Raw genomic sequence first — 24260 nt, 5'->3', positions numbered from 1 at the left:
AAACGCTCTTCTGCGCTGGAGCGAAGGCTTGACAATGCAGTTTGTATTTAAATTGATAATTTGCACAGCTTTAAAAACTATTGAAATTACAATTGTATGTGTGGTGTCATTTCACTGAAATATTTTTTATTTAAATACGGGGGGGGAAGCATCATGTTTGTGCACAGAAAAGGTACTGAGACTTCCAGCTGTTGCATGTTGGCTTGGCATGTTTGCAGAAGTGTGTTTCACAAGGGCCCTTACCAAAGTTTCCAGATGTGTTTTTTTGCAGACAGGATGCTATAGAATGCACATCTTGCAAAATTAAACCTTTCAGCCTTGTGCTGGTATAGCGTTTATTTCTGAAAGTAGAAGTAGTTTTCTACGTGCACTTTTGCACTAATAGCATCTCTAGGAGTTCATGATCAAACACTGAGTTAGCAAAGACTGCTCTATAGTTTACCAAGGACATCCTGTCCAAAAAGACTTGGTTCATCTGTAATGCAGATATGCAACCAGTTCTATACTTTCTTCATATCTGTCTTGCTTTGAAACATTTACCTGCCTTATCTTGCCCTTTGCTTTTTCACAGAGGCTTAGTTTTGCGTCCATGGGCCTTCTTGATTGTCCCTCTTGTGCTGATGGTTAGTCTGTAAAGGTGTTGTAAGTTACTTGTTTTTCATTTGCTGCACGAATATGACTTGTAGCTGAAGTTCAGCCTGCACTGGATCTATTCCTGCATACTTAATGTCATCATCTCTGTACAAATAAGGTACTCTTTAAAAAAAGACACTGCTCTCAGACAAACATATTGTCTGTTGTGGTGCTATCCTTTTGTGAAAATTCTTAATGAATCTGCGTCAACTGAAAGCAAACCCCAGACTCCACGTAACTATCACTGAGGATATGGATCAGTTATATTTAAGGAAAAAGTAGAGTTCTATTTCTGTTTTTTTCCCTTTTCTGTGTTGCTACCAGAGGTCTTACAGGAGAAGGCTTGTAAGTGTATCTCAAATAACTAAATCCAGAGAGAATAGGTGGTGCACACCAACATATGCCTATATTGACTTAAGGGCTTTGGGGTTTGGTATGTCTCTTTTTTCCAGGTAGGCATGCAGAAGAAGATAGAACTAAATCTTTCTACTAACTGCTAGTGAGTTTGGTAACTGCCTGTGAGTTTATATTACTTTCTATTTTTCAAGTCCTTAAAGTAAGCAAGTATGACTCGCAACACTAATGGGTCTTGGTACAGTCCTCTTCAAATATTGAAGATTTTCTTCTGTACCTTGCTGTTTGGCTTGAAGCCTGTGGTGGGTTGACCCTGGCTGGGGGCCAGGTGCCCACCAGAGCCGCTCTCTCACTCCCCTTATTCACTAAACAGGGGAGAAAAGGCATAACGAAATGCTTGTAGGTCGAGATAAGGACAGGGAGAGATCACTCACTAATTATCGTCACAAGCAAAACAGACCAAACTTAGAGAGGGAATTCATCTAATTTATTACTAGGCAAAACAGAGTAGAGGAATGAGAAAATAAAATCAACTCTTAAAACACTTGCCCCCACCCCTCCCATCTTCCCGGGCTCAACTTCACTCCCGGCTTCAACCTTCCCCCCCCTCAGCGGCACAGGGGGACGGGGAGTGGGGGTTACGGTCAGTTCATCTCACGGTGTTTCTGCCGCTTCTTCATCCTCAGGGGGAGGACTCCTCTCATCGTTCCCCTGCTCCAGCATGGAGTCCCTCTCACGGGGTGCAGACCTTCAGGAGCAAACTGCTCCAGTGTGGGGTCCCCCACGGGGCCACAAGTCCTGCCAGCAAACCTGCCCTGGCGTGGGCTCCCCTCTTCACGGGTCCACCGGTCCGGCCAGGAACTTGCTCCAGCGTGGGCTTCCCACGGGCCGCAGCCTCCTTCAGGTGCCTCCACCTGCTCCGGCGTGGGGTCCTCCACGGGCTGCAGGTGGAATCGCTACACCCCCTCATCCTTCCTCCATGGGCTGCAGGGGGACAGCCTGCTTCACCATGGCCTTCACCACGGGCTGCAGGGGGATCTCTGGTCCGGCGCCTGGAGCTCCTCCTCCCCCTCCATCTGCACTGACCTTAGTGTCTGCAGAGTTTCTTACATCTCCTCACCCCTCTCTCCGGCTGCAAAAGCTCTCTCCCTCTAAGTGTTTTTCTACTTCTTAAATATGTTATCACAGAGGTGCTGATTGGCTTGGCCTTGGCCAGCGGCGGGCCCGTCTTGGAGCCAGCTGGCATTGGCTCTGTCAGACACAGGGGGAGCTTCTAGCAGCTTCTCACAGAAGCCACCCCTGTAGCCCCCCCGCTACCAAAACCCTGCCACGCAAACCCAACACAAAGCCCTACCATTTCTTAGGGGAGCAAATTACCTGTGGTATCTCGGGGAGCAGGGGAAGGGAAATGCCACAAGGTAAGCGCTACCTACCAAGCCTAATGTCTTCATGCGGGAAAACATTATCTTTCATACTTGCATAAAAACTTACCTACCTGTCCCCTGGTAGTAGAAAACTAAAACTCCTGCTCCCATCTGGTAAGCAGTTGTCGCTGTATCTCATGCAGAGAGGTTCTTGAATGACAATACCGTGAAATATTTGCTGACAGTTTTGCAGAAGTTTCATAGCTTGCTGGTAGTAACTTTTTATTTCCAAGCTCCACAGTAAGTACTACAAAAAGGCTGTAATGCTCAACTAGAGAAGCTGTTGCTTAGCAATGGTGTAGGGAATTCAAAAAGCAGAGAATGTAGAGTAAGAATTGTCTGACTGCTTAGTAAGCTAATGAATGAAAACTAATGAATTTGTGGTTTCCCACTATAAAAAGCAATTTTTTTCCAACCAGTTTCTAAAGCTGAGTGAAGGAATACGGTGCTGCCGGTAATGTAAATTTTGGATGAAGGCTCATAGTGATCGGCTGAGGTACTGGATTGATTTGAACGTACCAGGAATAGCTGTAGGAGTACTGTGATATTACTGAGACACAACTCTTGCAGTGAAGGTGATCTGCTTTGTCTTAAAGGAATCTAGAAAAGTAGCATCACCTGTAATCTTATAGCTTTATAGAAAAGTATCAACTTATTTCTGTGAGGCAATGGATGGGAGTGTAATAAATTTTTTTTCTCTCAATTTTTGAACTTCCATTGTTAATTACAAGCTCTCTGTAGTAGAGAGAGGTTATAAAGTAGGAATTGAGTTGGAGATGATGCAGTATAGTTCTTGCCTCCATGTGACCTTGGTTGGCCGTTTAATGTACTTCAGTACAACTCGCGCTGCCATTCTGGAAGAAGGATCTGTATATCAAAATTCTTGGTATGCCTCAGACTGAGGTACTGATAATTGGGCTTGGGCAAGAACTTAGTAAATATGCTGTCCAACAGCATTTTCATTCCAATATATCGTCACAAAGTCTTGAATCCCTCTGAAGGCTTGTTTCGTGTTTTGTTTTGTTTTTTTTTTAAAAAAAAACAAACGAGACAGTGATTGAATGAGTTTCTTCAGATATACAAAGCACAGCTCCTTCAGGGTCACAGCTCAACCAGCAGCCGTTCCTATGGACCCTAAATCATGAAATCTCGAGTCAGTGGAAGTAAGCATAGCAACCACAGCAGCTGGATGCTGACTCACTGAGTAAACACACAAATACCCTAGAGCCTCAGCCCACTTACGTTGTGTCTTTGCTGTCACTGTGCGTGCCACTGAAGTGAGAAGACTTTGATTTATGAATTGACAATTGCATGTCCCTGCAGACCAGGTTGCATCACAAATGAGAATTGCGAATGTATTCCTTTTCTTGTTGTTCTTGTTTGTTATTACTGCTTTCTCAAACTTCGGTCTTCGACACTTTTGCACTCCATACCAAGTCTTACCTTGCTTTACAAAAACTTCAAAAAAAGGGCAAGCTTCTCCATTCTCTGTCCTTCCTCTTCTCCCAGACTTCAAGGGATTTTTTTTGCCACTCAATTTTGTTTTTGGGGGACATACAGAGCTGTGTGGGGTAGACTGAGGAAAGGTTAGAACATCACTCTGTAAGGACTATGCGAGACCTTTGTAACGCAAGAATAATTGCGTTTTGCATGAGCGTTGTGTGGGTTGTTAGGACTGACTGGTTATTTTTTAATCAATTCTCATGGTACACCACTCTTTCTGTCTTTAATGTGTAACGGTCTTCAATGGCTCCAATTCAATCATGTGGCTGAAAAACAGAGGCTTGTATTTACAACCCTGTTCTTAGGCTGCTGATAGCCACATCACTACATTAACTTGGTCCAAGTGAGTTAGTTCTGGGCTTTTTGCAGTAGCTTTAGAGTGTGGTGTAGACCTGTTGAATTCAATTACGGTGTGGTTTGTTGGATGTGGGCTCCTCAGTTAACTGGTGGACATCAACTGATGCTCACGTCCTCAGATGGGGATATTTTGTACCTCCTGAAAACCTTGAATGGGAGACACCATGACCTCCTGACCTGGAAGATGGGGCAGAATGCACCCTCAGCAAACTTGTGAATGGTACAAAACTGGGAAGTGTAGCTGATGCACCAGATGAACCAAAAAGATGATTAAAGGACTGGAATGTCTCTCCTGCAAGGAGAGGCTGAGAGAGCTGGAGTTTAGCCTGAAGAAAAGATGCCCCAGATGGCATGGGATCAATGTCTATAAACATATGATGGGAGGGTGTAAACAAGGTGGGTCCGGACTTCTCAGCGGCACGCAGCGACAGGACAAGAGGCAACGAGCACAAGTTGAAAGAGAAAAATCTTTCTGAGCATAAGAAAACACATACTTAGCGTAAGCATGGCTGAATACTGGAACAGTTGCTCAGAGAGGTGGTAGAGTCTCTGTCTCTGGAGATACTCAGACTCCAACAGGCACAGGGGTCCTAGGCAACTTGCTCTGGGTGACCCTGCTTTGAGCAGGGAGGCTGGACTTAACAATCTCTAGAGGTTCCACCCAACCTCATCCATTCTGTGATTCGTGGTGTCTGTATGCCTCATAAGCTTCGTACTTGGCTGTAGTCCTTGGCCAATCCAATTATGCCACTTTTGTAATTAGCTGAAACAGAGCATATTGGCAGAATGTGCAGCCAGGGAGAAGGTGTTGGTGTTCATCATCAAGTGCCTTCGACTTGCACGTTGTGCTGCATTTTTTGGCTAGGTAGAAAGCGATTTGTCTGCAACAGATGTTTCTTCCTTGTGCTCAGGTTCTGATCTCGTTTAAGTCCAAGAAGTGATAGAGCAAATCTGTGCTACAAATCTGAAGTACTAGAGTGCATCTGTGAATGCTTTCCCCCTGGTGATGGAACATATGGAAATAATGCTTATCTTGATTTAGATAAGCAATTGCCTTTCCTGTACAATCATCCACGGTTAGTAGGAGTAGAAGCAGGCACGTAATGTAACAGATCTTACAATCTGTCTTTTCTAATGCTCCATCAGCCTATGCAGAAACAAATGGAATGGAAAGCTGTGTTAAATGTGAAGTTAGTAATTGCTAATAGTTTGTCATTTTTAATCTGTACAAGACACTTGTAAAAACAAAGCATTAAAAAAAACCCCAAAACCACTGAAGGGAAGAGTGCACAGAGTATGTCGCAGAATAGTTGCGGTACCTTTCCCTGTGGTCAGATGAACCAGCTTTAAGAGTGTAACTCCTTTGTTTTTTTTTTTTTTTTTTTTTTTCAGTAGCTCAATAAAAGTGGAGCAGTGTCCCAATCCAACCTTTTGCTGAGGATTCTTCTGGGAGTGGAAAGGCTGGGTTTTGTCTGGGGTCGATGTTGGGACTCTTGTCCCTTGCTCGGCCTCTCTTCCCAGCGCATTTTCCAGATGGTGTTATAGACTGCTGTCGGAGAAGCTCTCCTTGTGAGGATACGTGTTTTTACTAGTAGCTGTTATAGCAGGGATGAGATAGTGGACAGACTTACTATTTATTTTTAACTTGAAATTAATTTATTTCCTTCAGCTGTGAATTCTCTAGCTGACTATAAATGATGAAATGCTCCCGTTTTCAGCTTTGTTTCTTGCAATTCAGTCTGTTACTCTTGTTTTTGTGAACTAGAGAAAAAAACACCAAGTCATCTGACTTGTTAAACAAGATTCATTTTAATAGCGCAAGCCTGTGAGCCTAGCTGCCGTAAATCCTTTTCACTTGTCCTTTCTTTGATTTCTCCTCTTATCTGCTTTTGCTCATGGAGTGCGAAGAGCCTTTTTCTTTGCCATAGGTACTGCTTTATACTATGGGGTTTTAATAACTATTTTTACTACTTTGTGTGTGCTCTACCCTTTCATTATCAAATAGTTTTAAAATGAAAATGTGTTTTTCACAGAAGCTCTTCCAGTTGTAGATATTTCTCCTCCCTTTGGTTGCAAGCTCTTTGGTATTGCTGTAGGGATTTCTGTAATTGGATGTCTGAGACCTACTTCAAAAATTAAGATACTAAACTTAAAAACCCTGGATATTTTAGCAGTGACTGAGTTTCAGAGTTCATTTTACAATGTTAGGTTTGTGCCGTCCTTTTCCATTGCACCCGCCGAGTGCATCGTGCCCTTTATGGGGGCTCCCTCTAGTGAACTGTTTTGAAAGTCCTGTTTCCACTTGGTCCTGAAGAACCTCACAAGTTTTCTTTCCGAGCACAGTTTTTGTTTACTAAATCTAATGCAGTTTTGTGCCTACGTGTAAGATGTAAGGGTCCTCTTCCTTTGATGCGAACTAGAAGGAATTGTAGGTAAAGCTGAGGGATAGGACTGCCTATTTGCTGTTACTTGGTGTTAAGACCTCAGCTGATGACCTTGATACTGCAGGAAAGATGTGGCTAGGAGGAGCTCAGAGGTGTTGGGAGCGTGGTTAAAGGCCTAGGAGAAAAAAAAACTGAAGGAAATTGAGTTTTGTGTAGGAGGGGTGGAAGATGATGGAGTAGATCTGGAGGGGAAAAATGGTAGTGGGACGAATATTTTTCAACTGTTTACGGTAAAGATTTTCAACTCTTAATATGTTCCTGAGGCTGGGGTTGGGGGTGGGAGGACCTAGAGCATTTGTGGTGTCTCCGCTGTTGTGCGCCTTTAAAACCAGCCTAAACAAAATAGTCGATCCTGTCACATCCTTACCAAAATCTATCTTCTCTGTGTGTGGATACACAGATAATTTAATGACCATTGACTTTGCTTTCTGATAGGAGCTACAGTAAGCTTGTTTGCAATACTAAAGTTTCAAAAAAAGCTATCGTTTTTGTTTGCTGTATTTGATATTTTTCAGTATATTGCTCTGCTGCCTTAGCAGATGATGTTTCTTGATTATTTTTTTTTTTCCTGTCAATATCACCCCAGAGAAGGGTTGGATAAGATCTGAATTAAGGTCACTTAGGCAGAGGAGGAAAGTTTGAGAATTATTTAGGTCAGAAAATTGGCAGAGAGGCTGAGTAGGCACTTGGGGGAAAAAAATCAAAAGTTAATCTTATGAACTGCTTTCACATTGGGTGTTTCCTTAGAGTTCTGTTAGGTCCTCACCTGCATGTGAATGCATATTTTTTGGCGTGCACGTGGGGTTGCTTTACACCTCAGTGTCTCACTTTGCATATTTAATTTCTTTTGAATTAATGGACTTGAACAGACTATAGTTATGCCTACAGTCACTTTATGATTGATATAGCTTCTCTTCAGTGCTGTTAGTGGAATTTAGAATGTCATTTCAAAAGTTTGTGAATATACCGTTTACCCTTCTCCTTAACAGTTTTTTTTATGTGCCAATTGATTCTTTGAATTCATCTGAACCTGAAAGTGCGAAATGGTTGTGAAATCTACCTGTATGGTAGATCATGGCTTTTGATGCTTTTAGTATTGAATTAATTAGGGCCCTTTATTCCAGAGGCAGGGCTGGCGTTAACTGGTCCTGGGAAGTCATCAGGGATGAAGACTCTGGGATTGTACTGTCTCAGAAATCACGTAGCCAGACTTTACGTGTACCTACCTTGTAAAATTCACATTAAACAAAACCAGTTTATTTGCTTTTGACATGCACGCGTGGTTGTAATGAAATACGTGCAATGTTAATGTGACTGCAGTTTGAGTCCACTCATAGTCTCCTCTGTTGACACAACGTACATAAATGTTTGTACAATTGTTGAGATTGAGGAAGAAAAATGAATAACAAAATTCACTGTGTGAGAGCTGGGAGGGGATCGAGGCCAAACTAATGCTGATTATCACTGCTTTGTGAGAGCTTACCATGTTTTTTGGATGGGGGTTTTTTTTTTGAGCGTCTCCCGGTAAAAGCCTTTATTTTTACTCTTTCAATGGAGATGGACGTGGGGTAGAAGGCGGGGCCAGAGTCTTGCTCTGGAGGGAGGGAAAGCCCCAGAAACAGTCTCCCCAGGGATATATAAGGATAAAAACAAAGCAGAAGCTATTGCTCATACTTAATACTGCCACAGTACTATTTCAACAGCTATTTTGGCATTTTACTAACCAGGCTTGATGAAAACTGGTAATCTGAAGGCACCCAGGCTTCTTGCGCAGGTGTTCGCTGCGTGTTGGGTTTTGCTCGTGATCCAGGATTGCTGTGGTGATGGAGGAGATGGGAGCAGTTCCTCCAGCAGGAAGGGAGCCTTCCTTCCCAGGCAGTCTTTGTCTGCCCAGCTGGATCATCTTAAAAATCTTCTAGTGCCTCTTAAATGTTACTATAGCTATGCTGGGATACCTGTGGAGGTACTTCAGAAAATTCAGTCTCTCTTATTCTGCTTGCTTCTTTGTCATGAAAAAGCCTCATATTGACAGCCACAGACGAAACAAAATAGTTTTTTCTCTTGTAGCCTGTGATGCCTCCGTCTCAAACTGAGATGGACTTTGTCATAGCCTTGATGTAGCGTGGGTTTAGTTGGTGGGGTGTTTGTTTTGTTGGGTTTTGGTGGTGGTTGTATTTTTTGTTTGTTTGGTGGTTTGTTTGGGGTTTTTTTTAGGACTGGAATATATCTGAATTATCCTGGCTTTCCAACTGTTCTGCTTTTAAAGTGCATTCCTGACAACCAATGTGGAGACAGACTTGACAGTCTGATTTGCTTGCTCTAAAAACTTAGGCCTTTGAATCTAGGGACTCAACTCCTGTTTTGTATCTTGTATGCAAGACTAGGTTACATAGCAACCACTTCAGAGGACTTATTTCTTGAGGAAGTATGTGAAGCTGTTACACTTAATGAGAGCAGGAAACAGTCTCATTACGCCACAAGTGCAAGGTAAATCTGTCACTGCTAGGATTTCTATTAATGTGCTAGCATGTACACGTGGTGCGCGTGCTTTGCAAAATACCTGATGCCCTGGAATCGCTGGTTTGTCCTTGCTGAGTTATGGTACCATGAATTACAGGATAATACCTACAGCATTTGAGTTTCTTGGCCATATTTGAAGACTTAGTGTACTTATTCACAGATCTGAGATATATCATTACCTTGGGAAGAGGCTTTGAAGTAAATGAGTGCAGCTTTTATTTAATCTGAGAAGCAGACAAAAAAGTGCGTGGTGATGGGAGACAAAGGTGGGAAGCGAGTTACTTGCAACGGCCGGGAATGACTTCACTGTCCCTACCGAGATGACTAAATTGACTAGAGGAGAAGAAAATATCCCAAATCAGATATCAGTTTTGACTTTGTTAGGAAATGTTGTCTGCCAGCTCCGGAGATCTAACAGATGGTAAAAGAAAAACAGTCGTCTCTGCTACAACTATTTGTATGATATTGGGATTACTTTTGTAATCAGCAGCATATTAGTAGACTTGTTGAGTGTCTTTGTGAACAAGACTTGGCTCTCCACGGCTTCTATCAGTGTTGAGCATCCTTCTGTAACAATGAGAAAGAAATAAAATAAGTGCAGGCTCAAATCCTCTGTTAAATCAGACTTTTATTGAAAGAAATGAGGGTAATTATCAAAGATGCACAAGGCAGCATATGCTTTTACTACTGAACTGTATGAAAGACAGCGGTTGTCAGGGCTCTTCCAAGAACTGTGGGGCAGGTAAGGGGCTTGCTGAAGAGGACATGGTAGATCATATCATTGTTATGTTGGTTATTTTTTTTTTTCCTCATGAGGTAGTGAATTTACTAATGCTTTTCCATGGGGAAGGAGTCTCAGGAGACCCACACTCAAATATACTCAGTATGTGCAAAGAGCAAGAGCTAGAGGCAAACTTGTGAAGGCCGTGGAGGATAGAAAATTGGGAGGCAGCGCCGGTGCGCGTAACATCGTGTTGTGTGGCATCTTACAGAAAGAGTTAGATGACCTTGCTGGTGAATCGACTAAGGGACATCTCTGCTTTCCCTCTGACTCAGAAACCAGTGATAATGAAAATTAGCTTTTTTTATTGTGTGGTACTTGTTCTCTTTATGGCTCTTCCTGGTGGATTTTCTTTTGTTACTTGTTTTGGTTTTATGTATTGTGCCGGCACAAATACTATAGGATCAAACTGTACTTTCTGTTCAAATTTAAATGGGTTTAGTTTAGAGATTTTGATGTCTTTTGACTTGATGCTAACTATTGTTGCAGTAACTCAGGCAGGAGGTGGATGGGAAGGATGATGGTGTGCCTTTGAAATTTGGCCAAGCTCCAGCAGGATGCTCACTGGGGAGGGATGGGGAAAACAACTGTCCTACTTGCTGGCAGAATGCAGTTACCATGAAAGCTGATAATAAATCAGACTCTGTAAATCGGTCACAGAGGCTGATTTTTATTTTAATACAGCTCAACAGCTAACTGCAGCGGTTACCTTCTGTGGAAAAATGGACAAACAGTATAATTTTTCGGTTAGAGTGATACAAAGTTCTTAATAAGATACTAAAATCTTGATACCTTTCCATGGAATCGCTTGCTTTGCTTTGGCCAAGACACTGAGGGTGATCTGGTGGCAATGGAATAGCTGCTTTAAGAGCCAAATACAGAAATTAAAGTCCTGAATATGCACACTACCTCTACGCTAGTGTAAGTCGCAGCGACAATGTATCTCTTGCTGAGGGTGGCATTGATTTTGCACCAGGCGTGTGATAGCCAACATAAAGTAGAATTGAATGAGACTGGTTATTTTGGGGTAGTTGAGTTAAACGGTGATTTCTGATACCAGTCCTTTGTGCTGAAGTTAGAAGAGGAACACGGAAAATAAATGCAACTTCCTTATTTCTGCTTACAGTTGATTGTGATGCTGACCAGTTTGAGCAGGTATGCTGAAATTTGTGGAACTCGATTGAAGTGAAGGCTGATGTGAAAACTAGAGGGCCAGATTTGTTTGGACTCCTCGTACCTTTTCACTAAATCTTCTCTTCAGGTTTTTTTTCTTACCAAAATAATTTAACTTGTCTTGAAGATTGAGAGCTTTTTTTCCCCATGTAAATTGTTACTTCAGCAATTCAGTTCTATTTCTGGCCAATATAGGAACCCAAGCCTCTTTAGACTTGGCTTGTCAGAAATAATTAATTTTCTAAACTAATAATAATTAAAAAATAAATTAAGCAATCTTTCCTTCTCTCATTAGTTCTTTGCTAATGATGTGGATGGCTAACAATGCGAGACTCTGTTAAGCTTTAGGCCAATCTGTGTTTGTAGAAGTGTTTAAGGTAACTGTACAGTTATATAGATTGAGTATAATGCAAATGAAGTGCATTGGTGATGCAAAAATTAAGAGTTTACTGGAGTAAGGGACCTATTATAACGTTGTTCAGTAACAAGTATTTGAAAGCTGATGTATGTTGTCTTCACTCCCCTCCTTCTAGTTGAGCAATTAAAGATGGCCAAGCTCCAAGTTGGAATTTGCTGGTGTTTTCATTGAGGTTTTTCCCCTCCCCACTACCTGCTGCCAGGGCTAGTTCTGAATTTTGGGGCTGTTGGCAAATGGCATGCTCATGTGGCGTTGTACGCATTCTGAATCATTTTGGTTTGGGTAAATTATTGCTTCGGTGGGAGGTTGTCTTAACTAATTCTTTTCATTTTTGATAATTTGCACCCTTGTGGTTACCGAAGAAAAGTATTTGATGGTTCTAGCTCCAAAAAAATGTGTATGTGTATACAGTTCTTTAATCAAATGGTATGTGGGCGAGGGATCGGTGCTTCATAGTAGGTTGTACTTGAAAACAAATAAAAAGCAAGCAGTGTGATTTTAGGGGAACGCTGGTGTCTTTGTGGGTTACTGGTGCCCTCTCGAGGCGAAACCGAAAGATGCCGCAGCCTGACGAGCGGCAGTGTCACTGGAACTGCTGATACCGGCTTTGGACTTACAGTGATCTCAGACCCACCTTTTGTAACCTGGTTTTACTGCGTTCTTGTTTTCTAGGTGAAAACGCTAAAGAAGATCTGCAGGGGAAGAAAAGTCTGAGCGAGAAAGTTTCTCTCTATAGAGGTGACATTACGCTGCTTGAGGTTGATGCCATCGTTAATGCTGGTAGGTGGTTAAATGTTTTTACGTTGCTATGTCTCGACAAGCCTTTATAGTGTCACGTTGCAACTTTGAACTTTGAAAAGTAGCGTAAAATTGGTATGTTCTGTGGAAGTCTGTTGGAAACTACAGATTTTTTTTTCCTTATTTCTCTATATTGCATCTGTTCATCCTGCGCCTTTACTGTGAGGAGTATTGCAAAACTGTAATAGCATAGTCACCAAGAAAAAAAAGATCTTGCATCCATCTTTTGACTTAGCTTGAGTAGCTGAGACTTCACACTTGATATTGTAGAAGGCTGAACTTTGGTACTAAACTACTGTGGTACGTTCCGGTCTGGCTTTTATAAATCAAGCTGTCAAGGTAATGTGCAAAACCTTACCAATAAGGTGACAGGAAAACTGCATTTCTGCTTCACGTGGCTTGAATTTTTGCTTTCTTGTAGAAAGGTTGTGTTTTTCAAATTTTCGGTCGTGACCTACAGAGTTCTAAATGTTTTAGTACCTCTTCTCGCTGGGTGACTATATCTCCGTGTATGCAACTGAGGTGAAGAAAGGCACACAGCAGCATTTTGTGACAAAAGAGGAGGGGGGAAATGCCTATGCAATTAACTTCTTTGTGAATAAGGTTATTATAAGCTAATTTGGCTGGCTGGGAAAGACCAATGCAAAGGTTTTCCCCCTACACACAGCTCCCCCCACCCCAGCCAAATCTTGCTTGCACCCCCCGCCACAAAAAGAATATGGTTTACGTATCCTGAGGCTGGAATTTTTTTTTTCTCCCCTAGTATTTGGCTGGCATTATCCTTAGTTGTTAGGATTATTGATTCATTTTCAAGAACTAATTTTTGGTGGTATTTATTTATTGGAAGGAAATATACTGTGGTATCTTCTCTGCGATGGAATAAAGTGCAGAGATTTCCAAGGTTGTATTGGCCAAAATTGATGTGTTGCCTTACCACACTGAAAAGCTGTGTGGAGGTACTGGCTCATGTGTGTAAAGAGTACAGAAATGTTTGCTCGTGCAGTGTAGAAGTTAGTAAACAGTGTCTCTTGGACTGTTTGATGTTTCTCTCTGCCTAACTCTCCCCTTTACAATGAAGATACGCTACTGGATTTTGTCGAGTATAGGTAGAATACTTAGTTATCTCAAAATGCGTTTTTGCACTCCCAACAACTAATGAGGATGGTATTCTCATGCATAAGTCTTTAATTAAAATCTTCTAGTTTATTGATGCACAAATGCTTTTCTGCATTTCAGACAAACAATACAGTAGCATCCATGTAGTAACACGATCCTCTCCTCACTGTGTTGGCAAGGCCTCTGAAGCTTTAATATTTTAATTATTCTCCCTTTGATTCTTTCAGGATGACATTTCCAGTAGTGCTCTTGCTGACTTCCTTACTTTATTACTCTACAGTGAGTCAATATTAGCATACTTCTCTTGATTTATATTTAGAGTCTCTCTGCTCATAGGTCTCCCTTGAATTACAGGCTGGAACTGCTTGCAGATTAGCTTCAGAATGGGAATATTTTGCTTTTCTGGATTTAAAGGGCTTTTCTTCCTTTGTCTAGAAATGTCCAAAAACCTATATCCTAGACTGCCAATGACGTTATCTACCTGTCAGTTTGTCTGCTGTCCTGGTAAGGAATGCATCAGTGGGAACAAAAATAACAGATGTAACCCAGTTAAAATCAATGCATATCAACATGTAATTTTGAGGAAAGACCTCTCAAAACCACACAATAAAACTGAGACTGGAAGACCTTAAGAGGGATGTGAGACTCTTCAAGTGTCTAGAAGGCTTGGCAAAAACAAGGAAGGTGTTTCTACTCATATCTTCCATAAGTAAGTTAAAGAGGAGTTGGATTTAGCTAGAATGAGAGATTTAGGTTAGGTACTGGCAAAACTACTCCCTGGAAGGGGCAGCGATACTCCACTGTGTCAGGCTGATGTGTAGCAGCAGTCCTAGGTCAGGACACTGGTACGAGTGGGCTTTTGAGATTCTTCTAGCCTTTTTCTTATGTAATCCTTTGTAGTTCCTAAAGTGCATAATATATTAACTATTATGAATTGTTAATATGCTTAGATTAAAATACTAACCTATAGTTACCTTGAAAAATCAAATATTCTCTATATGTCAATGTAGTAAACAAATTTTAAGTGTAAGCCTTTGATTTGCTCAGGGTTTCAGTGTCACTTTTTTTTCCTCTTTTGAAGTTAAAACGTTTAAACTTATTGTGGAGGCTAGCTGGAAAGCTAAATGAGAAGGAGGATGTTTGGGTTCAGGATCCGTATTTATGTAAAAAATCTAGTTGTTGCACTTGAGGGTTTTTTTACTTAAATCAAACATACGTTTCTGTGAAATTGTAGTGTCTTCTGGATGGTTTCTAAAAACACATTTCTGCACTCTGATGCTTTTTCAAAGAACCCCATTGTTTTTCCTTCTGCAATTAAAATTATCCCAGCCTTAAAGACATAAAGCAAAAAGTGGTTACGTCCTGTTTCTCCTGCGGAAAGCTCGGTCACGCAGACTGTATCACGGCGTAACTAAGGCAATCCCCACGTTACAACTTCTGTGTGTAAGTTGAACACAATGCAGCCCATGGAACGCAGAATAGGAGACAGGCTTTTTGGAGGTAAACTTGTGCAAGTTCTTTTTCTACGTACATGTAAAGGCTTTTGGCTACCCCAAATGTTAATGGCTGATACTCCCTAACCCAGGGCTTGCAACTGGCAGGAGGAAGGAAGGAAGAGACCTTCTTGAGACTTTCTGTCTGATTTTAGGAATTCCATTCACTGTCGCCTGGAATAAATAGTTTAACACACAGCAAGTTGTAGACAAAGTAAAGCCATAGGAAGATACAGTTGGAATGTTTTAATTTACATTGACCTATGCAAGCAACAAAATACACCTTAAGTAAAGGGAATAGTGTGGCAAATTCTGGGGCTGTGGAAGGGTTCCAGATGGTTCAAATTGTCTCCAGTTTTGGTTACAAACACATTGGCAAAACACACTTATATTTTTCTAACACCTGCCTGTGAGGGGTAAATGAGACATAAATGGATTTATTTGATTAAACAGGGGTGTGAGAATATGTGGGGTAACTTGCCTGCAGCGCTGACTTTTACAGTGATGTCGTCCTCCTCTGGGCATCCAGCTAACATTGTGATTCTGTTCAGAGTACGGCCAAGTTTATTTCTGAGCTATACCACACAAACACTTCCATTAAATTTAGCAGCTTACCTTATGCTCTGAATTCGGTTTCCCCTCTGGATTTCTCATGTATAAATGAGACAGTTAAAGTGATAACTGAATTGCTATTGTTAGGCTAACAAAGGTGTTAATGATGATCTTATGTAGCTAAATACCAAGATATCACTGATGAGCACTGCTACAAAAGGACTTTAACAGACAAACTGAATGTTGCTTACTTTCCAAAAATGTTTTACAAATATTTCATTCTAAAAGAGGACAACTATGGAAACAGTGGAAGTAAAAGGTGGTGTGTCAGCTCATTGTCAAAACAACCATATCTAAAGGGATACTTTGAAATCGTCAGAGTGAGGATCTATTTTCTGCCTTCTGAGGAGTGTGAGAGTTAACCTGAGACACAGCGTGACAGAGGAAGTAGCTGAAAAAGGGAGCTGATTTGCCAGTTTGCTAAAATAGATGTCAATTATCTACCCCTATAAATGTGTTACCCTTCCAGAATGGTTCCCTAAAACCGCCTTGCTATTGATTGTATTGCAGACAGGTATTAGTTTAGCTTGATGCTTTGCCTAAGGCGTCCTGTTACGTTAATTCCTTTCTCCCCTTTTTTTAGGATTTGGGTAAGATTTGTACAAAAATCTTATTTTTACTCTTACATCCTTTTCTGCTCTTTTAGTATTACACTGTAAGAATGCAAACAGGCTGTCCTCGAGGCATGTACTTAGTGTTTAAATCTGTGATAACTGGCCTTTTTAACAAATTAAGTATTCCTGGATGTCACTTCATCCTGATGCTAAAAGTGCTTGAAGCGCCTGGAAGCCAGATAACCACAATTAGCTGACTTCCAAATAACCCATGGGAACTGAGTTGGGGGGGGGGGGGGGATGTTTAGGGATGGAAGAGGGGGTGGTTTAGTCCCTCTGCCCCTCTCAGCTCTCTTAACCCACATTTTATTCATCCTGCAGGCATTTCCTCATAGAAAGCATTTCTGTGGACCAAATGGGATATGTGAGAAAAATAGTTTCAGATCATATAGGAATACTAAAGCCACAACATGTGTGATACCACCCCGAGTGCCTCGCCAGCTCCTGCTACCTTAATGTTTTTGAGCCGCCTTCTCCAAGGTGTAATATGGATTTAGGGAGCAAGTCTTTCTGCTGGCGGTTAAATCAGTAGTAGGTTAAATTAATAGGCAGAAGTCCAAAATAAGTGGTGTAAGTCCTGAGTTGTGACTCTTAAAAATAAATTTGTTTTCCTCTGAGTGTGCTTGCCTGCTGCCTCTGCTTATTTAAAGTCTGGGTGGTATGACGTGATGGTCTCGTGGCTTAAGTGGGTCTGAAGTAGTAACACTGGTCCTCGCTGAAGTTTTCAGGGCCTATTGGAAAACTCGGAAGCATTAGTCCACTAGTCTACCTGTCATGGAGCTTATTCTGCTCACTTCTAGGCTTCTTCAAGTATGTTGTTTTTATAAAGCAGCCAATCCCAAATACAGAAATAAGCAGTAAAAGCCTCAATAAGAATTGAAAAATAAATTGTGCGATATTTACAGTATCAGCTAGGCAGTAAATACTAAATTTGCTCTGTATTTTTAGTAAATATAGGGAAAAATACGTTGCTTTTGATATCATATGTGCAGTAACTTTTAAATCTGAAGTAGATAAAGGGGTTGCATTTTCAGAGCCTATGTACCTGATGTACCTGAAGCTGCAGTTGATCACTACTAACCTCAGGTATTCATTCACTTCTTCCCTGTTAATAAATCTTACTGGCCCAGTTCTGAGATAAGACATGTACTAATGTGCTTGCGAGTGAGTTTAATAGGAGCAAGATTGAGGGGAAAGTATTATGCAGGGGGAAAAAAAGGATTATCCTTATTTTTATTTGGGGGGAGGAGGATGTCTTGCAGAACACTAAAAGAAATGTTATTTCTTCTCAGCTTTGAAAAATATTCTTGGATATCTGTACAAAAGCATGGTACTGAGAACAGAAACATTTAATCTACAGGAAAAAATATTAAGATTCTAATCAAGTAGATATTTCTGGTAATAAGTCTATAGTGTTGCTTCTAAATGGGCAAATAGAAGGTTGCTGCAGTTATAGCAACTAGGTGGCTCCCTTTAAACTGTGCTTCAGTGCTGGAATCGTCTCTAATTGTCCCAAATTTGGGGAGAAACTATCACTTGTTAAAGTGAATATTTTTTCCATATGAGAAAACAAAAGGGAAGTAAAATCTTACTCTGATAAATAGTGAAAAGATTTATTGAAGAAAATAATTAAACCGCTTTTCATATCCCTCTTTTACTAACCTCTGATGCTGGAATTTAGTTCCTGAACCTTGTACTGTTCAAGAAGAGGTTTCCTCTACAGGAAGCCATCTGCATATGTGCAGTGAGTCACCTCAGCTGGGGATGCTGGTTTGGCAGAGACGAGCTGCGCAGGTTTCTTGGCTTCCTTGGCGTATTCTGCAGGGCCAGCCAAGCGAAGGTAGGGGAGGGTCTCTTGGTTGCTTGAAGAGGCAAGGGTATTTTTAGGGAGTGAATTAGATTACGTGACATTTTTAGGGAGTCTTTTTAACAAATTAGTAAGAGTTTGAAATGCTCGTCCTGCTGTACCTCCCTGTCCCCGTACTGGAAGCGTGTGGAATTGGAAAACGTTTGGTTTCGAGTAGGCCGTGTTTGCTTTGCTTGTTGCAGCACTGGTTTCGACTGGAGCCTCTGCATGACTCGACTTAGAGGATGAAATAGCCATTTCCATATGAAGTCTCAACTTTCCCTAATGAAATACGCCTTTCCTCCCTCAGGCTTCTGACTTCGCAAATGTGTTTAAGTATTTTAATGTAACAGTAATAGCTTTCTCAGTTTTCTTAACTGGAGATAGTAGCAGATTTTCTTCAGGACTTTTTTCTTTTCCTTTTTTCTTTTTTTTTTTTTTTCCCCCCTGGCCTTGACCTTGAAGTATAATCCGATTGTTTAATTTTATAAGGCATCCCACTTGTCTCAAGTCCAAAATTGCACATCAAGGTAGAAGTACTAAGTATTGAAACTGGGAACTGAATATATTATCAGTGAATTATGCTTAAACAAGTGTGTAAGTATAGATAGTGGCTGAACTATGCCTTTCCACATAAACAGCTTGTTAATGTGCAATCAGTCACTGCATTTGCCTTGAACTTGGTGCTTAATGAACAGGTGGGGAAAAAGGATGGATTCTAATCTGGAACAGATCTGACATCAGGCAATTTCACTGATTGCTAATCCATTTCATTTGGCAACTTAATTTATCACACAAAATTTTCATCTTGTAGCTTCTGAAGTAGAAATTACTTCAGAAGTGGCCTGTCTGAATATTATGAAGGTATTGGAGTCGCTCGCTGGGCCTGAACGAGTATTGTGTAGATATTGTGTATATATTTACTCCTTTTTATTTTATGGTGACCAGTAGTTCTTACTCTGAAGCTTACTGGAAATTACTCTTCAGCTTTTCATTCACTATAAAAATAACTCCCTTAAAATTGTTCCTGCTATTGAAAGTGGAATCAACAAAATGTAAAACCTGCCCTTAAGATGCTGATAGGATTTTTCATGGGATGTTTGCATTAGTATCATTGATTTTGGGGGGGGGGCTTGTTTTGTTTAATTTTTTTTCCTACTGAACTAAACACACATGGTTGCTTATGCTGGGAGCTTCTTAGCGAGTTCGATGTCTAGTAGTATGTTTTGTAAGCATGTTTTAAATGTTTTATCTCCAGTGTACAGATAGGGAAGCCGAGAACTTGTATTGCAGTCTCTTGCCTGGAGTCATCTGGCATCTGCCTATAACTTTCACTGTTGTAATTTCCTCTAGGAATAGAACTAATAATGCTAACAAATTGTTGCTAATTTGGTTTTCATCTTTAGTGTGAGCAGACTGCGGTGTTAATCAAAGGTTTCTCAAGTTAATTTACAGTTGGTGCAATTACACTTGTGTGTAAAGCCCCAGACTAATTTATATATAGTCTTCACTTTTTCATTAGAAAAGTCAATGTTAATAGTTGAGGGAATCGGTCAGTCTCAATCATGACATCTGTGAGTGAGTTTATTACTGCTTTCTGTGGAAAATACTTTAAGCGCGGCTGGTGAGTGGTTAAACTCACCCTCTGCTTCTGGTCTAATCTGATTTCAGTGTAGTTCTTCCCTTTAGTGCAATACTCATTTGGATGAAAACCAAAAATCTGTGCAAAGTGACAGTGATCAAAAGAACGAAACCAAAGAAAAGTACAGCTTAGAAGTGCAGTTTAATTTAGGTGGATTACTTTAGCTGCTGTCTCAGTCAAATACTTTTTGCTCTAAGGATGTGGCAAAGGCTTAAGATTGAGGAGACTGATTAAGAATGGTACTGCAGCAAGGATGGTCACAAAATACTTTGAAAATATCCCAGGTATAATTAGTATAACTCAGAACTCAAGAGCACGAAAAGAATGGATTGGCAGTCCTGCAGACACATGGCAGGAATGAACTTTTTTTCCTTGTTCTGGGGTGCTTTGGGAGGGGGAAACTAATTGTGGTGAAATATTTTCGGTATGTCAATATATTCCACCAGTGTGCTTACTGCTAACAGAGATGGCTTCTGGGTGGGTCTGTGCCTCAGACATGGGCCTGCCAAATCACCTGCTGTGCCTGGGAGCTGTGAGTCTCAGGTGATGGAATGAAGACCTAAACCTTACATGCCTGCAAGGAAAGCCTTGCCCGTCAGCCTGCCATATGGCCAGCTACTGCAAACGGATAGGCACTTCATGTTAACAGGCAGCGGGATGTGAGGCTTCACTGACTTACTGAGAAGCCATATAAAAAAAAAAAAGTGGTAGAGAAGAAAATATACTGTCCATCAGAACAATGAACTCAAAAGGCTCCTTAAACTAACATAACTGTTGACTGAGGCACAAGACATGTAGCAAGTTGATGTTCAGAGCAATGCTATTTGACTTTCCATGTTATTCCACTCTGGCACAGAAGTCTGAGTAGAGTGAGAAGAGGGTGCAGGATATCTAAGCATTCCATATCTAAAACAGGTTGCCCAGAGAAGTTGTGGACGCCCCGTCATTGGAAGTGTTCAAGGTCAGGTTGGATGGCACTTTGAGCAACCTGATGTAGTGAAAGATGTCCCTGCCCGTGGCAGGAGGATTGAACTAGGTGATCTTTGAAGGTTCCTTCCAGCCCAAACTATTCTATGATTCCATGAAGTACCCTGGCACAAAGTTAGATGGCCAACTCTGACTGAATTCAGCATAGCCTGTTAGTCTTATGATAATCTACCATAAAATGGGCAAGGTAGACATTTCAGTAGCCTCATCTAACCTGATGGTGTATAGTATGTGGATTTATTTAGCAATCTGGTCTTTGTCACTGTTGATGCTTTCAGGCCACTGTCTGTTTTACCTAGACCAATATGTTCTCCTTAGTTCTCTGTGCATCCATTGTTGAACCCATTTATTGTCTCTGATTATTTTTAGGCTCCCTGGGGCAATAATTGTCTACATAAGCATACCAGCAACACATGATTTAGGAGCTTTATGAATACAAATAAAGCGTTTCAAGTAACTCTGATCCTTTCTGGAGTAGAGACAGAAAGGGTGGGATTAGAGGACCCTACTTGCATCATTTGTGACTTGTCAGGTTTAGAAATAACTCACTGTGTTGTAGTGTTTGTGCTTTCGCTTGATGACTTCTCAGGTTTGTGCTTGGCCACTCAAACTTGGCATGTTTTGTCTCCCTAAAGCCAAGGACTGTGCGTGTTGCGAGCAGGGCACTCAGAGCTGTGTGGGCTCTGCTGGAGATCCAGGTTTACATTAGCGCGCAGTAATTAAGGGGAATGGTAACAGGCTGTGAAATGTCAGGCCGTTCACTGTCCCATTTTCTCTTCTAGCTTTTCTGTCCTCTGACACTGCTTTATTTCATCCTTTGTGGCTTGAGGGGGTGGTAACGTAAAATCCTTGCTCCTGTTAGTAGAACTTTTCCTGCGTTCCAGGACCGTAACGTGGACTTTACTAACCATCAGACCCGTGTGATTATTGGTGCTTCATGCCGTGGTTACCTTGAACCTTTTTGTGTGTGTTTGCTTTCTAGAGAAAACTGTCAACATGCTGGGAAAACACCTGCCAAGTTGGATTTCTTAAAAGGCTTTATGTTCCTGCGGTTGTGAAGGGCAAGGTGGCGTGGGATGCCATGAATGCTTTCTGACAGCAGGTGGCAATAGTGCCTCTGTTATTGTGAAACCACTTTTTGCCTCTGTACCTTAATTTTCCTGGACGTAAAATCAGTAATGACTTCAGCGAAGGAAACAAAATGCATGTATTCTAGGACTCCTTGTTGGATAGGCCATCGATACAGCTCATACTTATTAAATGTCTACTCTATTGCATTATGTGCGTTCAGTGTGTGGTTGAAATAGAACAGGAGACAGACATGGCTTGGAAGAACTGTAAGCATCTGTTTCACTTCATAGAGGAAAATATTTAGGAAGGACCTTGCTATCAGCCTGTCTCATCCTACGTTTGATAATGCAGCTGTCATCTTGAGTGCACTGATGGAGCAGTGTGGTGTAAGGAACTACTCAAGGTCGTCTTGAACAATTATGCTTCATTTCATAATATTAAATCCACTTTTAATCAGGACTTGGGGGGGATTATCCAAAGGATTGTGGGGTTTTTAAGCCAATAGTTGCAACAGTGTGTTATCAGTCAAGATAGGCATGCAACATAGTGGGTTTTTTTTTTTTTCAAGCTTTTGCATTTAAAAAAAATGCAAACCAGTCAAGCTAGTAATTGCAAAGTGCTAGGATGCAAAAGACAAGACTTCTTTGAAGTCTCCTCTCTGCAATACCTACACAATCTTGGCAGCAGGTGGTCAGCTGGTAGGCTGAGATTATCCATGTAGTGTTAATATTGCCCCCTCTTATTTCTCTGGCCGGATGTATGTTTGCTCTTTCCTGTGTTGTAACTAGAAACGCAGTGGGTGGATTAGGTTGTTCTGGGTTTGTACGGATATTGGCTCAACATGATCTCAGCCAATGTAAGTAAGACAGTAAGGTTACAATGGGAATTAGTATTTCTGTGTGTAAAATAATCCTGTTAAATATATGCAGTTAAGTATTGAACAGGGGACGGTCTACTTTGATTGGAGCAAGTAAACTTTAGGTTTATCTCATCTAACTGACCAGATGCAGAACACGGGATACCTACTCAACAACGTGGTAATGAGAGTTGATGTTCAAAAATGCTGTTGCGTAGAAGTCCAGCTAACCCCGTCTGTCTCCTCTTCCTTCTCCTTTGGCAGGAGGCATTGCTTTTGCTTAATTCTCTTAGCTGCTGAGTAGAAGACTCGTGCTGTGTCTTCTGCCCTTTGTTATAATTTCAAATTTGTCCAATGTTTTGCCATTTGCTGCAGTTTTTGGAGATGCTTTTCAGAAATGTTAGTCCCTTGAAATATAGTTTCAATTACTTGCTGCATAAATAATTATGGACTGTGAAATGCAGTTTAGGTTTTGTTTTGACCTAAGGCTGTTAGAAGCTGACTTTTCCTGACAAAAGGGAAACATTTCTGTTGCAAAACCAGAAGTTGCTTTCTCTCGGAATTCAGAATGTCTCCCTGTTAAAAATTAGTATTAAGGGTACAACTTAGCTTTAAAATCTGGACTCCAACCCCCTTTGCGTGACCTGCCGTCACTCATAAAAATTAGTAATTGCAGGTCGATACACTTCAAAGCACAGTGGAGACTTGTGAAAGTGGTATTTGCTTGTTAATCCAAGCACAGCGGCGAGTGTCGTTTGCATCGTGTGCAAGTAATAGATGCGTGTATGTTTATACGCCATTGTTCAGAGTTGTTTCTGAAACATGCCGTGTTGTTTGGATGTATGTGGGAATTGTTTTAATTATAGTCTTGAAGATGCTGCGAAGCCCTTTGCGTTCTTCAGAACAGCGTGGCGATGAGCTACCGGCGTTCCCGTACGTCTCTGACTCCTGTGAAATTTGCACTCGGAGGTGATAAGAGTGTTCAAACACGATTTTAATGTCTCCTGCTTGGATTGTCACTTGCACAACATGCTCAAATGGCCCGAGAGGAGACGTGGGTGGTACCCTTCCTTCCCCCTTTGCGGTACCCTGTCCCAAATACTGGCCCCTGGCTGCAGAGGAGCTACTCGGAGCTCTGCTGCTTCCCTCTGCTGTGCTGGAGGGCAGGCTGTCTCATAAAGAAGAGATTACTTGGCTCTTGTAGGAGCTATGTTGTAATGACCCTTGTTCTCAGATGGTTTCAGCACTGATGCCTTGAAGGCTGGGGCTTTTATTGCCTATTGTGTTTGAATAGTAGAAATTTGTGGAAAAAACACTGATTCAGAAAACTTTTTTAAGGATTACTGCTCCTTCTCTCTTTTGTCACTTGCATGTTTACGCTGCAGTAACTTTAATCTGGTGTGCAGCATGAATCGCTTAAGTATGTCTCTGTAGCACCTTGGTTTTATGCTTTAAAGTTAGTTCCTGTGGAGTAATAAATAGCAATAGTTAATATCTGGTATGCCTAGTTGGAGGCTGCCTCAAAAAGATGGTTCTGTCAGCTATATTTGATTTGTATTTAGAATGCTTTGCATTGCAAATCTATGTTAGAAATGCTTTTAAATTTAAAGTGTGAACC

At 41.2% G+C, this 24260-nt stretch overlaps 1 protein-coding gene across 3 annotated transcripts in view; it reads left to right on the top strand.

Annotated features, from left to right (window-relative positions):
- Window positions 1-24260, top strand: part of MACROD2 (mono-ADP ribosylhydrolase 2) — an 892353-nt gene that overhangs the window by 13165 nt on the left and 854928 nt on the right. For all 3 annotated transcript variants that reach the window (XM_054819960.1, XM_054819959.1, XM_054819958.1), the window contains exon 3: window positions 12280-12387. In XM_054819960.1, coding sequence (XP_054675935.1) covers window positions 12280-12387 — 108 coding nt within the window. The remainder of the gene's footprint in view (window positions 1-12279; window positions 12388-24260) is intronic.

The sequence above is a fragment of the Grus americana genome, chromosome 3, assembly GCF_028858705.1.
Source record: "Grus americana isolate bGruAme1 chromosome 3, bGruAme1.mat, whole genome shotgun sequence".
Taxonomy (NCBI): Eukaryota; Metazoa; Chordata; class Aves; order Gruiformes; family Gruidae; genus Grus; species Grus americana.
Note: the sequence above shows the minus strand (reverse complement) of the source record. Positions and strands in the feature narration are given on the sequence as shown.